The sequence below is a fragment of the Oryzias latipes genome, chromosome 5 (assembly GCF_002234675.1).
Source record: "Oryzias latipes chromosome 5, ASM223467v1".
Classification (NCBI taxonomy): Eukaryota; Metazoa; Chordata; class Actinopteri; order Beloniformes; family Adrianichthyidae; genus Oryzias; species Oryzias latipes.
The window spans coordinates 30,998,686-31,015,656 of NC_019863.2; the positions used below are offsets into that span (position 1 = coordinate 30,998,686).

General features: G+C 42.4%; 1 protein-coding gene across 7 annotated transcripts; it reads left to right on the forward strand.

Moving 5' to 3' along the window:
• The first annotated feature begins 1,068 nt into the window (after positions 1 to 1,068).
• Positions 1,069 to 16,246, forward strand: LOC101164225 (6-phosphofructo-2-kinase/fructose-2,6-bisphosphatase 2). 7 transcript variants are annotated; one of them, XM_023955277.1, is made up of 17 exons: positions 1,069 to 1,279; positions 1,584 to 1,708; positions 2,001 to 2,126; positions 3,352 to 3,448; positions 5,917 to 5,983; positions 6,073 to 6,147; positions 6,239 to 6,295; positions 6,704 to 6,828; positions 7,538 to 7,745; positions 9,018 to 9,164; positions 9,433 to 9,537; positions 10,381 to 10,510; positions 10,591 to 10,653; positions 10,735 to 10,799; positions 12,820 to 13,080; positions 15,043 to 15,065; positions 15,479 to 16,246. In XM_023955277.1, exons 2-17 carry the CDS (start codon positions 1,639 to 1,641, stop codon positions 15,546 to 15,548), a joined length of 1,689 nt encoding a protein of 562 aa, XP_023811045.1. In that variant the 5' UTR covers positions 1,069 to 1,279; positions 1,584 to 1,638; the 3' UTR covers positions 15,549 to 16,246. The 7 variants fall into 7 exon arrangements, with proteins under 7 accessions (XP_023811045.1, XP_023811046.1, XP_023811047.1 ...); XM_023955278.1 differs by having other exon boundaries at positions 1,589 to 1,708; XM_023955280.1 differs by having other exon boundaries at positions 1,070 to 1,279; positions 12,913 to 13,080.
• Positions 16,247 to 16,971: the final 725 nt, after the last annotated feature.

Sequence of the window (16,971 nt, forward strand, 5' to 3'; positions counted from 1 at the left end):
CAGTTTCCATTTCTCTAACTTATTTATGGTAAACAACACTTCCCAGTGTTGATCATTAATGCAATCCCCTCACAAGATAAGAAATGCAACCATAAATTAGTAACTAACCTTCAAGCACAAAAGTATCCTGAGACTTTGAATCAAATAATCAATGTGAAAATAGTTTTCTTCAGTTGCACCCAAAAGGAAAGAGGCGCTTTTTTTAAAAATTAAATGTTTCTACATTAAAAAAAAAAATAATTCAAGTTTCCATCTGATCTGTGTAAGTTTTGATCATCTGAGCATCATCAGAATTACACCTCTTATAGCTGTAAACACATAAAGGTCCAGTCTGGTATTCAGAATCATGTGACGCTTGAAGTTTTCATTATTTTGTCCAAATATTTTATTCATAAATGGAAGAAGACGAAAAAGCTTTTTGGATAACTTTTCTGATTAAATCTCTTTACCAAAACCAACAATAATTGGTGGAAATATTGCAATTTTTATCAAGTCAAGTCTTTCTTTTTAATGTTTTTGTTACTGTGGGCTCTTCTCTGATTCATGTTGTACCCTGACTTGGTTTCCACATGAACAAGCAACGTAAATCAAATCTGTTATTGGCACCAAATCCCACAGCGAACACTGAAATGAGACAAAACTGGGAATAAAAGTTCCTGAAAATTCAAACTGACAAGAGAAACAATCAGGGACATAAATGGTGGAGAAAAGATGAGGAAGAAAGCATTTTGAAGAGGGGGAAACGTCCTTCAACGGGTCAGACCAAACCGAAACTTCAGCTGGTCTGCTGCGCTGCGTCCGCAGCACCAGGTGCCTTGAGCTGAACCTCAGGATGATCGGGTCATCCTGCTGAGATCACCAGTTCTTTTCTGGTACATGTGGTACTTGTGTTAGTTTCCTTAGTGGATTTGTCTTCACTGATGGAACTAGCGGGCGTTCCTGGGAGTGAGACCCATTATTCCTGTAGAATTCATGATCACATCCGCGAAATGCGCATCAGAATCTGCACGAGCGCCCTCGTTATTTGCGTCACACAGTGAGGATCTACTCTCACATTTACGGTAGGGCGCAAACTCTGACGTAGAGAGGCGCAACTCCTGCTTGGACGGACACCAGGCGGCCGAGGAGGACGCAGCGCGGACAGCAGCGGAGGCGCAACGGGCCGCCCTCTCTGGACACCTGCGGAGGGCGCACACCGTCGGTGCGGCACATCCGGAGCCCTGCGCGCACGCGACGGAGCATCTGTCCGCGTTTCCTCGGCGGTAGAAACGGCACCGATGTGAGTGTGTGTGTGTGTGGGGGGGGGGGGGGGGGGGGGGCTCAAACCTAGAATAAGCTGCTGCGTAAAAACGGTTTTATTTCATTAAACTGCTGTCTGATCTTTGGCACAGATGTGGCTGCAGCATCTCTCCTTTTTCATCCTCCACTTTTTCTCCTCATCTTCTCTATCCCAGCCACGTTTCCATGGTCACCTGCACTGAATGGCCGCTTTATTTGGGTGCTGCAGCAGATTGCGCAGGTCACTTCCCATCAGCTGCATTCAGTGAGACGCATGCCTCTGCTTTGCTTTTTCTCATCCTCAGAACAGAGTTCTCGTGAGAAGCAGCTGGTTATTGGGAAAAAGGATCCTATTTCATCATGTCATGCAACCAAAGAGACTCCGCAGAGGCCAAGAAGAACGACGTCAGGCTGAATGGCAAGAAGTGCTGTAAGTAAATCACAGTTCGACTCGGTTCTGCAGGTGAAATAGAAACCCGAGAGCCCGGCTCAGATCCAGCCAGTCTGTGGAAAACAAAGGAAAGAGGAATGTCTGTAAAATCCCCTCCGGTGACCTCCCCGGTGACCCCATCTGCGCTGCTCTGAAGAAAATCACTTTCCCAGGATGCTTTACTCATTTATCAAATTAACTTGTCAGATTTCGTTCATGCAAACACAACCGTTTCTTAGCAACAAAACCTCAGATGTGACGTGTGTGTGTGTTGGTTTGTGTGTCTGTGCAGCGTGGGCGTCTTACATGACCAACTCTCCCACCATGATCGTGATGATCGGCCTGCCCGCCAGAGGAAAGACCTACATGTCGAAAAAGCTCACGCGTTACCTCAACTGGATAGGAGTCCCAACCAAAGGTGGGCTCCAGCTGCACGGAGAGAATCTACGCGTTTCACAAATATGTGTGTGTTTGATTGACTTACACTGATCTTACCTGACACATAAATGCACAAGTAAGTTACAGAAACTGAGGTACAATGATCCAAGATAAATAAAATCAACATTTTTTACTTTAACTACTAATAAGGTTTATATAACACAATTTTTATATCCAACGTTTGTAAATGCTACAGTAAATAAAACAGAGACGCTCATCTACTGGACATAAAGACAAAGGCCAAGGCATCATTTCTAAAGATTAGCCTAATTTAAAAACAATTATAAAAGATTTTAGGGAAAGCTGAACAGTAAAAATGATCCAAGAAATTAGCAAAACTAAAATAAATGTTGTGCAGTGAAAACTGACAGTAGGATAAATATGAGAAGAAAAGAAAACCTCTTTAGTCTTTTAGATTGGCGGCAGTTTAGGTTCACTGAACATTAACCAAAGAAAAGGTTCATAATTATGCCGAATAAATGAAAACGCATTTTCAGCCGGTGCTCTTATTTTGAAATTATTCCATCAGTCTGGCTCTTAAAGAGGTCACAACCTCTGGAGGTTTGGTTAAAATAAATCCAATTGTACACATTTTAAAACCAGCAGCTTCACTTTACATGATTTTCCATGAATGAGAACCAGAACCAGAACCAGAACCAGAACCAGGACTGAAAGCAAAAGAAAACTTAGCTTCAGATGAATTTGATCAGGACTTCAGATCCATGACTTTTAACCTTTCCCCTAGAAAATCTTTTTAAAAAAAGAGTCTGGACGTCCTGAAACGTATCGAATGAGAGCTGAGGATCATAGAGACTCTGTGTTTCTGTTTCTGACTCATTTCCAAAACAGATTTACTTCATTTTATTTGCTTCACGACACAAAACCTAAACAGGTCAAATGAATGTCACTGCAATAGAAAGACAGGTTCAAAGCAACAAAACAAAACAACATTTCTAGCATCTTGTTCTTTTAGGGGTTTTATTTGCTTTTAAAGAATAGATTCTGTAGTTAGGATGTGTTGAATAAAAGCTTGTCGTTCTATTTAGGTAAAAAGTTGCCTGTATTGTTTTTATGTCTGGTAAAATTGTGTGTTTTTTGCTGTGGAAATGTTCTTGAATTGTTTCTCCTTTGTACTGCAACAATAAGTGACACCCTCGCCACCTCTCAGAGAGGGCAGTCTTAATGTCCCCCTCCTTGTTTTGCAGTTTTTAATTTGGGCGTGTACCGCAGGGAGGCGGTCCGATCCTACAAGTCCTACGACTTTTTCCGCCACGACAACGAGGAGGCCATGAAAATCAGGAAGTGAGTCCCCGCTCCTCCTCGTGTGCAGTTTTCTGCTGCAAAGTCATGAAATACATCAAATACGTGAGTGATGTACATGTATCATCTGAAATCCGGCATTAATCTGTGGCTGCATCAGCTGGTTTTTTTGGACAACAATCAAAATCCAGCCTCCGTGCTTTCTGCGGCTTTACAGTCACACGGGGGAAACGCAGCCGTGTCATTCTAAATCCGTCTTGACCTCTGCGAACAGGTTACCCGGATGAAAGGCCTTCTCTCCGTCTGGCTTTTTTTTTTTTGGCAGCCGGAATCGAAATGACTCTTATTTCTGCACAAAAACGTGACAGCACCGCTGTGCTGATTTATGACCCAGATATGAGACGAGCTGCTGCTGTCAGTCTGAAAGCAGACAGTCTTTTTTCAGATGTTGGGTTTTATGAAAACGTTGCTTTTGTCCTTTTTGAATCCATCTCCAGGCGGTTTTCTGCCTTAAGCTCTGATTTGGTCTTGAATCTTTTTGCGCTCGTGTCCTAAATTGAGCCTTGGAGTCTGAGGACTGTGTCTCTGTGGGCTCCAGAGGTCACCTGGCTGCCTCTGCAGGAAGCTCACGTGGATCAGTGCCAGTGGAAACAATGCGTGCCCGAGCCGCCGCCGCATGCGTCACAGATGAAAGTTGCGTCTCCTTTTTTTACCCACAGCATGACTGCAACATGAGCCCCAAGGACAGGTGGAGACGTGTCCTGTAGGACCAACAATTATCAATGTTTTTCTGTAGAATCCGTCATATTTAAAGCCGCCGCGCTTCTACACCCCTTCTGCTGCCCCCTCCACCCCAATCAGAGCTGCACGATGATTTAAAAGAAACAAAACTTTTTTCCGTTGGTTCAATCTGCATAGCAACCAGTTTATTATTTTGTTGCCTTGGGGGGATGAACAGGTCTGTCATTTTTGGATTTCCTTGTCAACAGAGGGTTTTTTTTTTACTATGCCCACCCTCCTAATTTTTTCATATTGCTTTTTTCAGCCTGAGCCCAAAGTTCATGTTTGAAACTTTTATTGTATTTTGGTAAAAAAAATGTGCAAGTAACAGGGAAACGCCACATTTGGCGAGCTCGCCACGCTAACACCGTTCTAAGTTTACATTTGTTGGAGCTACAGTCCTTAAGGTGATTTTTGTAAAACTAAAGATTCAATTCAATTCAATTCTATTTATATAGCCCAAAACCACAACAACAATCCTGTTAATGGGATTCGTGATGATGGCCTCTTCCTGAGGTTAAAGGTCAATGAAACTTTGGTTGTGGTTGTCTTAGACTTACACCATAGCTGTGTCCGAATTCTCACCCTAACCCCTAACTACTAAAAAACTACATACCGTAACTATATGTAGTGCCCAGAATTTTAAAAACTATTCAGACACCATGCTTACTACTTTTTTTATTTTTCAAACTGCAATTATATGATGTCATCAAATTCATGAATTTTAAATCTAATTGATATGATTGACGATTGTTTATAGGGCCACTGTCTTCTGAAGATAAAAGCGTTCATGGTTTATTTAAAAAAATAATTTAAATACAGTTTTTGGCAAAAATTGTTCCGACGCAATGCATTGTGGTCTATATTCCCCGATCCTGTGAGCATCGATGCACACTGGTTTTTTCGCAGAGACTTCTGGGAAATTTCTGGGGCACTGGATTTGGGAATTGTAGATTCGGACACCACGATGAAATGGTGTACAGTGAGTAGGGAGGGAATTGGGACACAGCCCCTGTCACCACTTTGTAGTGCTGTCCGAGTCCCAATTCCAAAATCCAGTGCCATAGAAATTTCCCAGAAGTCTCTGCGAAAAACCAGTCTGCATGGATGCTCACTAGATCGGGGAATATAGACCACAATGCATTGTGTTTGAGCAATTTTTGCAAGAAAAAAAGGGTTTAAATGTATTTTTTAACGAACCATCAACGTTGTCATCATCAGAACGCAGTGGATTCTTAAATAGTCTTGATAAAACTCTCGTGATGATGAGATTTTCACATAGGTTTTTCTTATGCTGTGGGAAAATCGCCCGATTTCCTACTTTCCCACATTATTATGACCATCCCATAATAATCTTGAAACTTCCTTTGCATATCTTTGACACGTTTGTTCTGGTTTCGTTCGTGGACTTTGAATTTTTTCCCCCTAGATTTTGGCCACATTCATTTTTTTGATGGTTTCTCTCGGTGTGATGTCATCGTTTGTGTGTTTGTGTGTGTCTTGGGTTGGGGGGGGGGGGGGGGGGGTTACTGCTTTCATTTGCATATTTTTTGGTGATTTCTTTTTGTGCAGTAAGAAAGAGGAATAGTGAAAACGGTCTAGTCCTTCAGCTGCCGGACAGGAAAACGTGCTTTAAGGAAAAGCTGGAGTTTCTTTGAAAGCCGGATGATATTTACGGTGGGGGGGGGGGACGTTAAAATCCCTCCTCCGTCTTTGTGCCGCTCTTGCAGGCAGTGTGCTCTGGTGGCTCTGCAGGATGTGAAGTCCTATCTAACGGAGGAGGGGGGTCAGATCGCGGTGAGTCTCTGCTTTTCTTTTCAGATTACGCCCCTGCATGAAGGCATGTTTCGGTTTTACAAACAAATCCCCCTTTTCTGCGTTTTTAGGTTTTTGACGCAACAAACACAACAAGAGAACGCCGAGATCTGATTCAAGCCTTTGTGAAGGAAAACGCCTTCAAGGTAAAACGGCTTTTATTTGGTCTGTTCCTCAGATCAAAGGAAAAAACCTAATTATGGCCTCAGACTGAGCGATTGCTTGTTTTCCCCTCAGGTTTTCTTCGTGGAGTCGGTGTGTGACGATCCAGACGTCATCGCCGCCAACATCCTGGTACTATCTAAACTGCTGTTTCCCTTTTTTTAAAGTTTCATTCATAGTTTATTTTCAGGGTGAAACATAAGCACAACAGCTTCTGTATGTAAGCTTTTTTCTTTTTTACGTTTTAGTTTATGGAATTTTGTTTTGCCTTCTAAAAATTTAAGGCTGTGTTTTTATATTTGTTTAGCTTTTTTAACTGTCATTGTGATCTTTAAAACGTTTTTGAGTCGAGTAATTTGTTGATGGGCTTTGTAGTTCAGGGCCACCGTATTAAGCAGTTATTAATAAGTCAATTTATTAAGATCAGTTTTGAATCAACTCCTATAAACTAGAGTTTGACTGTGATTCTTGCAGAAGCGGCTGTCATTTTGGGTTTTCTGGTTCATATCAGAACTTTTTGTTTTTGTTTTTGTGTGACAGGAAGTGAAGGTGTCCAGTCCAGATTACCCAGAAAGACACAGGGAGCGAATCGTGGATGACTTCCTGAAACGCATTGAGTGCTACAAAGTCACCTATCAGCCTCTAGACCCTGATGACTATGACAGGTAAGAACTGAAGGAAGCTGTGATCAGTCGGATTCTGCGTTTGTCCTAAAACCCCTCATGAGACTGAAGCAGGGTTGCTCATTCCTGGTCCTTGGGATCATCCACGCTTTTATATCTTCTCGCCCTGATTACTGCGACTCCATCTTCACATGTTTCTCTAGAACAGCTCCAGGTCATCCAGAACGCTGCTGTGAGGCTTTAAACCAATTCATCCAAGTTTTCACCCGTCCCCCCGTTATTAATCCAGCTGCACTGGCTCCCCATCCGTGTCCGAGGGCATTTTAAATCCTGGTTTTAACCCACACAGCTCTTAATAACCAAGCACCGGTCTATAGAAAAGACCTTGAGCAGCCGTCCACTCCCAGCAGGTCCCTGAGGTCATGTGACCAGGGTCTGCAGGTTGTTATAGTCTTTGCAGCAGTGGCTCCATCCTCTGGAACTCCCTTCCTCTCAGCCTCAGATCTGCAGACTCAGTGTTTTCTTCTAAAAAGCAGCTAAAACCAGATCTATTGCTTTTTCATAATTCTTTTTATATTCTGTGTTTTACTTTGAAGCACTTTGTGATTTCTATCTTGAAAGGTGCCGTACACATAACGTTTATCAATAATGTTATTATTATTATAATGAGCATCCCTTTACTACAGGTTGTGATGTCACAGACAAACACTAGAGCCTGACATTCACCTCCATGACCTCTTTGCACCTGCAGAGACTTGTCCTTCATCAAGGTCATTAACGTGGGCCGGCGCTTCCTGGTGAACCGAGTGCAGGACTACATCCAGAGCAAGATCGTTTACTATCTCATGAACATCCACGTGCACTCGCACTCCATCTACCTGTGTCGCCACGGGGAGAGCGACTACAACGTGGAGGGACGCATCGGAGGAGACGCTGAGCTTTCCCCCCGGGGGAGACACGTAAGGCTGCCCTCTTTTCTCACCTCTCCCCAGGTAAATCCAGCGTCTTTAGATGATCTCATGTGTCAAACCCTGTTTAACCCTTGTCCTATCTTTGATGACCCCACCCTTACATTGACGTGTTCTTCCTACCATGACAAAGGTGGATAAAGGTGGAAAGATTTCATGTAATCCATGGACACCTGTGAAGATCACAAATCATTGAAGAAAAAAGGTTCAGAGCACTGTCTAGTGGGTCTAGATCAGTGTTTTTCAACCAGTGTGCCGCGGCACACTAGTGTGCCGTGGGAGATGGTCAAGTGTGCCGTGGAGAAATTGCCCTTATTAATCATTCACTGATCTAAAAACATTTCCCATCTCCAGAATATCAGCTCTTTGTTCATCCAAACAGGCCCTGATAAAACACTGAGTAGTTAGGAATATGAAAGATCTTAAAATTATTTTTTTTTGTGTTTATTTAATTCTATTAAAGACATTTTGATAAGGATTACGTTACCGCGATTTACCTGCAGCTATGACAGTTTGCGGAAAAGTCCCGTCCCTTTAACTGTCCCCACCAATCATTCTTGAAGGCTTAATCACATGTCATCAGTCTGACCAATCAGAAGTGCTTAAAGTCTTCACTTCCTTGTTCTTAATTCTGCTGATAAAGTCGCTCAGTTCTAACAAAAATACCGGCTAAAGCTCTTCCTTAGCGGTGTAGCTTTCCACAGAGTCCGGTGTCAGACCGTGAAACAAGTGGACAATACAATAAATCTCAGAGACGCCAGTCTTTCTGCAAGTTTTCGGCACTTTTCACACTACATCTCCCATGATGCATTGGCTTAAAGAGCCAGTGTCCCAGCGCACAATGAGTTGTCCTTGCGAAACGCCTTGAAACCCCAACAAACAAACAGTTTCTAAATTTTTCTAATTTAACTTTCATTTCATCTCTTAGAAAAAACAGCCGCAACTTCCTGCTTTTCCGGCCACAATTATCACAAAAATACACGTGAGAATGCGGGCGGGCGGGGGGGGGGGGGGGGGGGGGCTGTCGATCAATACAGACCATGAATTTCTGTTTTTTTTTTTTTTTTTTGGATGCTGGTGTGCCGCGGGATTTTTGTCAAGGTTAAAGTGTGCCGTGGCTCAAAAAAGGTTGAAAAACACTGGTCTAGATGACCCCACTCCCAATGTTAAAGTGTCTAGGATAGCACAAGGGTTACAAACAATCTCCTGCCTTTCCATTGGCTGTTGCTCTAAAGCAAACACTGAAACCGGTGTTCTTGGCAGTTTTCCCACGCTCTGCGGGATTTCGTGGATGAGCACAAGCTCTCGGACCTGAAGGTGTGGACGAGCCAGCTGAGGAGGACCATCCAGACGGCCGAGGAGCTCGGCGTGCCGTACGAGCAGTGGAAGATCCTAAACGAAATTGATGCTGTGAGCGTCCCATCGCTTCATTCATTGGATGGAATTTTTACCTTTTCAGAGGACAAAAAGCTCATTGATACCTTTAAAAAAAAGAAACTAGCGGGTTTATTATTTGTATGTGGCCCACCGAACCTGCTTGACATGATTTAAGCGGTGTTTGTTCCAAATTTTTCCTTGTATTTGATCTGAAACAATGAGATTTTTTTAAGTATTAAAACAGCCCCCCCCTCCTTTTTTTTGATGACCTGTAAGTAAAAGTTGTGTAAATGTCTTCCAGGGTGTGTGTGAGGAGATGACCTATGAGATGATCCATCAGACTTTTCCAGAGGAGTTTGCTTTGAGGGACCAGGATAAATACCACTATCGCTACCCGGGAGGAGAGGTCCATGTGCTTTTCTGTTTGTTTATCTGAGGCTCTTCGTCTTCAGCTCATTCCGATGATTCTGACCCGCAGCAGCAGTCCTGGACTGAAGGACACCATTGCTCTCCTTTCTTACTGTGCCCACATTTCATCAGGCCTGGTACCTGGGGAAACGAAGTGGAACCGTCAAAGAATGAATGGGCCTGAAACCTCTTATGGAGCTCAGTCAAAAACTCACTAACGATTCCAAAACTCACGTGTCGGGGATTTTCAGTTTTTAAAAAATCCCCATTAGTACCATCTACAAAAGTAAACTCCTCTTAGGGATTTTGATCAATCACAACCTAACTCCTCGAGCATCACTGACAAGCTACCTGGGGGGGGGGGTTAGAATCAGAAGTTGTAGAAGTCGCACATTTTTTACCAGAATATTGTGAAATTGAATACATGAATTGTTGGCTCAGGCTGAACAAAATGATATGACATACGTTATGAACATATTAGGAATGTGGGCGTGGTTAAAAAAAACATCAGTTGCCAAGGAAATCCAAAACTGCTCTTTTTCCGATTCTTCTAAAAGTTACCTAGACCTGTTCGTCAAACCCAGGCGACCAAAAAATCAAATGGTTGCTATGGAGTAAAACCAACAGAAAGGCTGTCATTTTGAAAAGACGTGTTTGTTTGTCATGAATTTGTCACATGCAGCTCTGACCAGGCTGGCAGAGGAAGAGGGGAGAGGAGTGAGGGGCAAATATAGTAGCCACTGAGCCAGTCAGGGCAGGTTGAAAGGGGTTGCTAGGGCAGGGGCAGGTAAGCACTTGCTACTTTAATTAGGCTTATTGTGAGATGTTTTGCCTTCTGCAGTCATACCAAGACCTTGTCCAGCGTTTAGAGCCAGTCATCATGGAGCTGGAGAGACAAGGCAACGTGTTGGTCATCTGCCACCAGGCTGTGATGCGCTGTCTCCTGGCTTACTTCCTGGACAAGAGTGCAGGTCAGAATCACCGGACCACAAACGTGCGCACAGGGAAGATCTTTGAAGAAAAACCCGCCCCTTTTGTCCTCTCCCTGCAGAGGATCTCCCGTACATGAAGTGTCCGCTTCACACCGTGCTCAAACTCACGCCTGTCGCGTACGGTAGGTCTCCGGGAGCGTCGGGGCAGATGTGCGCATCATGAAACAACAAACTTTGCATTTATTTTCCCTTTTCTCCCTCAGGTTGTAAAGTGGAAATGTTTTACCTAAACGTTGAAGCCGTGAACACGCACAGAGACCGGCCGATTGTAAGTTACTTTTAGCTAAGCTGGGAAAAAGACGTTTATTGAATCAAACAGGACCATATGTGCAAACGTGAAGATCTAAATCCAAAGAGGCGAGCTGTTTGTTTGTGGTGTCTGTTTAAGTTGCATTCTGTCCCTGAAACTCGCGGGCCTCAATGATTTCTAGCGTTCCTGTTTTATTTACCTAAAATGGTCAGCCTTGCTTGAGCTGCATGGTATTTTATTTTGACGGTATCCCCCCCCCACCCCTGTGGAGGCCGCGGCTGCTTGGCTGATCTAAGAGGCTTTGGCTGCATCCTGGATCAAAGGTTTCACTGTGGTGTGATGAAGTGTTTGCCCCGGATTTCCTGTTTGTTTGAAAACATTTAGGCTTCAGATTAAAAGGAATTTAAATATAAAGATAATGAGGAAACTAAAGAAAAGTGTTTATTACAGAAAAACAGTCATGGAACCCTGCACTTAATAGTGGTGATTCTTTCACATCTGTGGATGTGAGGATCTGTGGTGCAACAAAACTGGACCCCAGGGGCCAAAAATGTATGTTCGGAGTTGGAGATGGTGATAATGCTGGAGCTGAGCAGGAAATTCATGGCAGAGGGGCAGGAATCTGTGCATCATCTCTTGATAAACGGAAGAAATGTTATGTAGGGGGAAGCTGGGAAGCTTCAAAGGTCGGAGCGATCCGACATGAGGCCTTAAGCACGGGAGAGAGGATGGTCCAATATGAAGAGACAGAGGAGGAGATCCAGTAGGAGGAGTCTGTAAGCTTCATGAAGCTGAATTTATGAAGAATTCATGAAGCATGAATTCAAGAAGCTTTGTACTGGAATGAACCAATTGAACGAAAGGCTTCAATGCTTCAAAAATAAGATGAACGTTTCTGTCATTTAAGCTCAGCTGGAATTTTTGCTTCACACTTTCTCTGAAGTTTGTGAACTCTGACCTAAACCATGGAAGGTCAGCCAGCTGTTGGTCTTGTAATTTTAAGAATGATGCGTACTAGAATGAATTTAGGTTGGGCTATCGGTCCTGTGAAGATTCTCCATCATTTCATCTATTTTCCATAAATTGGCTGTGTTTCTCTGGAGTCTCAAAGCTGCAGAGATAAAGAATCCTTTCTGGATGAACAAATCTTAGTGACTCTCATTTTTTCCTGAGTTTTTTTGGATAGCAGCCTGATGTGGAGATTTTCTGGATCCTTAATCTGATTCAGTCAGGGTGTCTTTATATCATTTATTGATGTAAAACAGGTGTGTCAGGTCAAGGCGTGGCTGGAGAAATATAAAAAAAAAAAAAAACTGTGTTTAGCATGTCATTGCATTAATGCAATACACGAGTTTGATCTGAAACCCTTGAAGTGACAAATATGGACATAAGACCTGCTACAGGGGGCAAACACTTTTCCACCCCACCATAGATCTTGCAACCACTGACTGTATCTGAGAACTGGACTGAGTGGCCCCTCCCCCCAAGCGTTCCAAACAGGAAGTACCCGCTGGCTCCAAAAAGACAAAATCCCTTCTATAGAGACTGATATAGAGAAATGAACAGTCATTATTCAGTTATTCTATTGGTCAGAATAACTGTTTGTGCTCTGATGCCTTTTTTAATATCTTCTTAATGTTTGCAGTTACTTTTTATTTTTTGCTGTTGCTTTTTTTTGCTGTTGCTTTTTTTTTTGTTGAAATGGCGGTTCTTGGCCACCGTAGTTCAAGATATTCAAATCATAAACTGACCAATCAGATGCATCAATAGAAGTAGGTGGAGCCTGCTGGCCCCCACGTCCAACATTAGCAATGTTTGATTGAAGTGGTAGGGGTGTGGCCTTTTAACAAGCTCACTCCTGATTAGCCAGAGTAGTTGCCATAGAAACGTTGATTCAGGCCAACTCGGACCAATCACTGCTTACTGTCGTCGTCTGGTAAGAATAAAAAAGATGGCGACTGAATTGACTTCATTTGGCTGGAGCCAGAAGGAAGCAGTCAATGATTTTAACAGACGTACTTCTGCATTTCTGTTCCAGCAGGGATCCTTCAATCTGCTCTTTTATATTCAGCCGTCCCGCCGAGTCTCGCCCTTACCATTTAACGCCTGCGGTGTTTCGTCTTCCAACCAGGGTAAAATTCCCAAGGACTCCTCTCTCATTCATCGGCGGAATAGTTACACCCCCTTGTCCAGTCACGACCAGGTCAAGCGCCCCCGGCTCTACAGCGCTGGCAACCAGCCGTGGCTACCGCTGGCCCCCACGCCATCGGCTCTGATGCCGGAAGGACTGGAAAGCCAAGTTAGTGACAGAGTTACAGGCTGACCCTCTAAACCTGTCACCATCAGCTGTAGTCAGTCATCTCCCACCTCAGCAGGGAAACTGGGCTCAGGTTTCCCTTCATTGTGGGTCTTCTTGACGGTTCAGTGTCTGTGCTGCAGATGATAACATGATTTCCACGTGTGCATCTGTGGTTCTGTCCCAGGTTATGCATCGTGAAAAGGTTGCTCTGTCCTTTTAGCTGTTGGGTCCAGCCAAGCCAGTCTCATGAAAGACCGTCACAATGATGGATCCAGAATCTGGTCTTTTTCTTGGTGATGAGAACAGCGAATAGCAAAGAGGAACTTTGGAATTTAACCCTCTAAGATTAAACGTTTACACTTGTCATGTCAGAGGCTGTTTTTATAGGAAATAACAGCTGGTTGTGATAAAAATATAGTATCTTTATTAAAAGAATAAACACTTTTTTGGACTTTTGGATGATAAATTCTTTCAAAATTGTAGTCAAATGACTTAATAACTAGAATTTAATTGTGTTTTTTTAATTTATTTTAGTGTTCTTTACCATCCTCATTTCCCGCTTCATCTGCTAAAAATTGATGTCAAACATAACATTTTAAATAACGGGGTAAAAAAGAGGATGTGTAAAAATTTTTCTCCTAATAATCTTTTAGTTTCTGTTGTGGATTGAATGGGAACTGGTTTTGGTCGTGTTTTAATTAAGGTTAATTGAGGTAATGCAAAGAGGGGATTGCTGACGTCACCCCCCCCCCCTAACTGCTGACTGGAATTGAATTATGCAACAGTTTTTGCACGAGCGGATGTAAAAACAGAAATGCAATCCCTTCTTTGCATTATCGCGTTAATTACGTCACAGAATGAGCAGAATGAGCGGTGTTTAAGTAGAAAAGGATAAAGTATTTTGGAGGATTAAATTGTCATTTTATTTTTAAATTCAATTAACTCAATTTCATTTTATTGTGAAAATGAAAGGGAATTTCTGTTCATCCATTTTAATTGTCAAATTAGATATTTCTAATTGAACTTTGGTACCCATTTACCAGAAAACGTTTTGAAAATGAAATGTCACATACAATTTTTTTTTAATCATTTTTAATTATGTGACAGAATGAGCGGCGTTGAAGAAGAAAAAGCCGTTTGGCAGATTGCTTTTTCATTTTATTTTTAAGTCAAAGAACGCAGCTTTATTGTGAAAATGAAAAAGAATCTCCAAGTATTGTTTTTTTTTTTTTTAAACACTTCCTTCCATAAAAAACTGTCAGAACTAAGTTCCTTTTTTAAATTTGGACAATTTAAAATCGAAGGACTTACTTTTGCTACACCCCCCCCCCCCCCCCCCTGGTGGTTACGTGGAGGAACTGCGTCGGACTCCAACGTTTAAAAACAAAAAACGGTTCAATCTGAAAATTGAAAATCCGCTTCCTCCCCCTTAGGTTATTACAATAACAGGTTTGCCATTGACATACATACTCATAAATTAGTGGTATTTGTTTAAAGCGTGAAAGAATTTGTACCTATCAGTGAAAAAGGAACAACTGTGTCCTTTCTGGGAGTTTCCCTCTCTTTTTCCATGAGACTGGGCTGGCCTGTCCCACATTTGTCCTGCATGCTCCTCGCCTCGCCTCAACGATTCAGCTTGAATATGCAGAAACAGCATGCAGATTCTTTTCTGACCGAGGCTCCGTTTTTTATTGAAGACACACAAACATCTGGCAGGATGGATTCTCTGCAGTATTTTTGCCTCAAATAACATTTCATACACCAATTTTGAAATTGTATTCCACGAAATTTATCTATCTTTGTCCTTTCTAGCTAATAAAACCCATTTTTATCAAAAACCAAAAAGGACGTAAACGTGCATATTCACATGTGTGCTCGTTGTGTATCATTGGGCTTGTCGTGTGCTTTCAGTGCTTCTGCTCTTCTCCACATGTCTGTTCTTTTCCAAACCTGTTTTTTCAGACTCAGGTTGGAGGAAGCTGTCTGTGAGTATTACAAAGACTGGAGACCAAACTGTTAGTCCTTTTCTTTTCACCGTACCTCCACTCATGTCCGTCATCCACGTCTTTCTAAATGTTTTTAGGATTTTCCTCTGGTTTCAATAGTTGTTTTTATCCCTTCCTCCTTCTTTTCTCTTCTCCTTCTTTTGATACAAATTTAACAAATGATAGAAATCCAGTATTGTATGTCTTATAAAGAAAAATAGAACTCAGAAATGCATAAATCGTCAACCTGAAGGCCAAGCAGTCATTTAAAAATCTTAATCTAACTAAAAACATGGTAATTTCTTATCTAATGTGTTAACTCTCCTGATCCACTGAGGTTTCTCTAATTAGCCTGAATCTGGATTTTCTGCTGTCGTGAATTATTTAGTGATGTTTGTGTTGCTGCTCTGCAGGAAGCCCTGTGTGAAGGAATCACCTATGAAAGCTCAGAGGAATCTGGTGGCTTTGTCTGCTTCTGACTAAAGACGTGGTCCTGAAGGTCCTGAAGTCCTTGAGGTCGACCACCATTTAAAAGATCTTTGTCTTCACCCCCCCATTCTAGATATCGACATTATGAATGAAATTAATGTCTTCTGCCAAACTCTCCATTTTTGCATGCTGCAGAAGCTGTGGTTATGAACACAAACCAGTCAACAAATGCTGACGACTTTATTTGTAAGCACTTCAAATCTACCAAAAATCAACCAGACTGACTGTATATCACAGAATGTAACACGGATATATTCATCAGGTTTCACTTTAGCAAAAGAAAGTAGAAGAAAAAGTATTTTTTATAGCAGTTGTCTTGACAAAGACTATAGGTGTGATTGTTCCAAGACTTTCCCATGTTCACCTATAGGCAGGTTGTCCAAAAGGTTTCATTTTTCTTTACTGCTAGCACCTCTGCAAGACAGCAAATTTAGTCATGAATCAACAGCAACAGGAAAGAATTTTAGAGCATTTATCAACGAGTCCAGTCGAACAAAAAGCACTTGTGTGTTTTTTTCTTTTAACCTTATCTGTCCGTGCATGAAAATAGTTTGACTTTATGCATTCGTCTTCTATAGTAGAGATCCAAGTTTCAGTTGTTAAACCTCACATGGTTGATTGTTTGAAGTCGTTCCGCTCAAAGCAGCCTTCTGTGCCTTTCAAGCGCTCAATAAAAGTACGTTCAGAATGAATCTCAGCTTTTCTGTGTCTGTTATTTCTGTAACAGAAACGGTGACATCCTGCAGCCAAAGCTGACGGAGCAACTGCAAAGGTTTAAACTGTTGACCAGGGGGGTATTCCAGAAAGCAGGTTATGTTAGTTACCACGGTAAGTTTGAGGCTAAGGAAGCGGATAACCTCAGCTTTCGCTTCCAAAAATGGAGGTATGTTTCAGGGTATGTCAAGTTGCCATAACAACTCATGCTCTGAACATAACCTGGTCTGGAGCAGGTTTAGTTGAAGGTCAGTTTGTTTACAGAGAGGTGAAGCAGCATGGCGTGTCCATTTGAAGATGATTTAGTGGATGAAGAAGCTCAGATAATACTTTTTCCACTGTGAGAGGATGATAAGACCATGTTTGGGCGGCCGACCCATTATCATAAGGTTGCAGGTTCGATTCCCGGCTTGCACGCCCATGAGTCGAGGTGTCCTTGAGCAAGACACTGAACCCCACCCTGTTATTTGGGTGCCTGTGTTTGGCAGCGGAGCGGCCACCAGTGTGTGAATGTGTGTGTGAATGCGTGTGTGACTGGGTCGGTGACTGTAAAAGTGCTTTGTCCTTGTAGGAAGAAAAGCGCTATACAAGTATACGCCATTTACCATATGGATGTTGGAAAGATACACTTTTTTATCTTAATTTATTGTACTTCTTGAACTCTCATGTCTACGATAGAAGCTGCAGTTTTTCTCATTTTTAT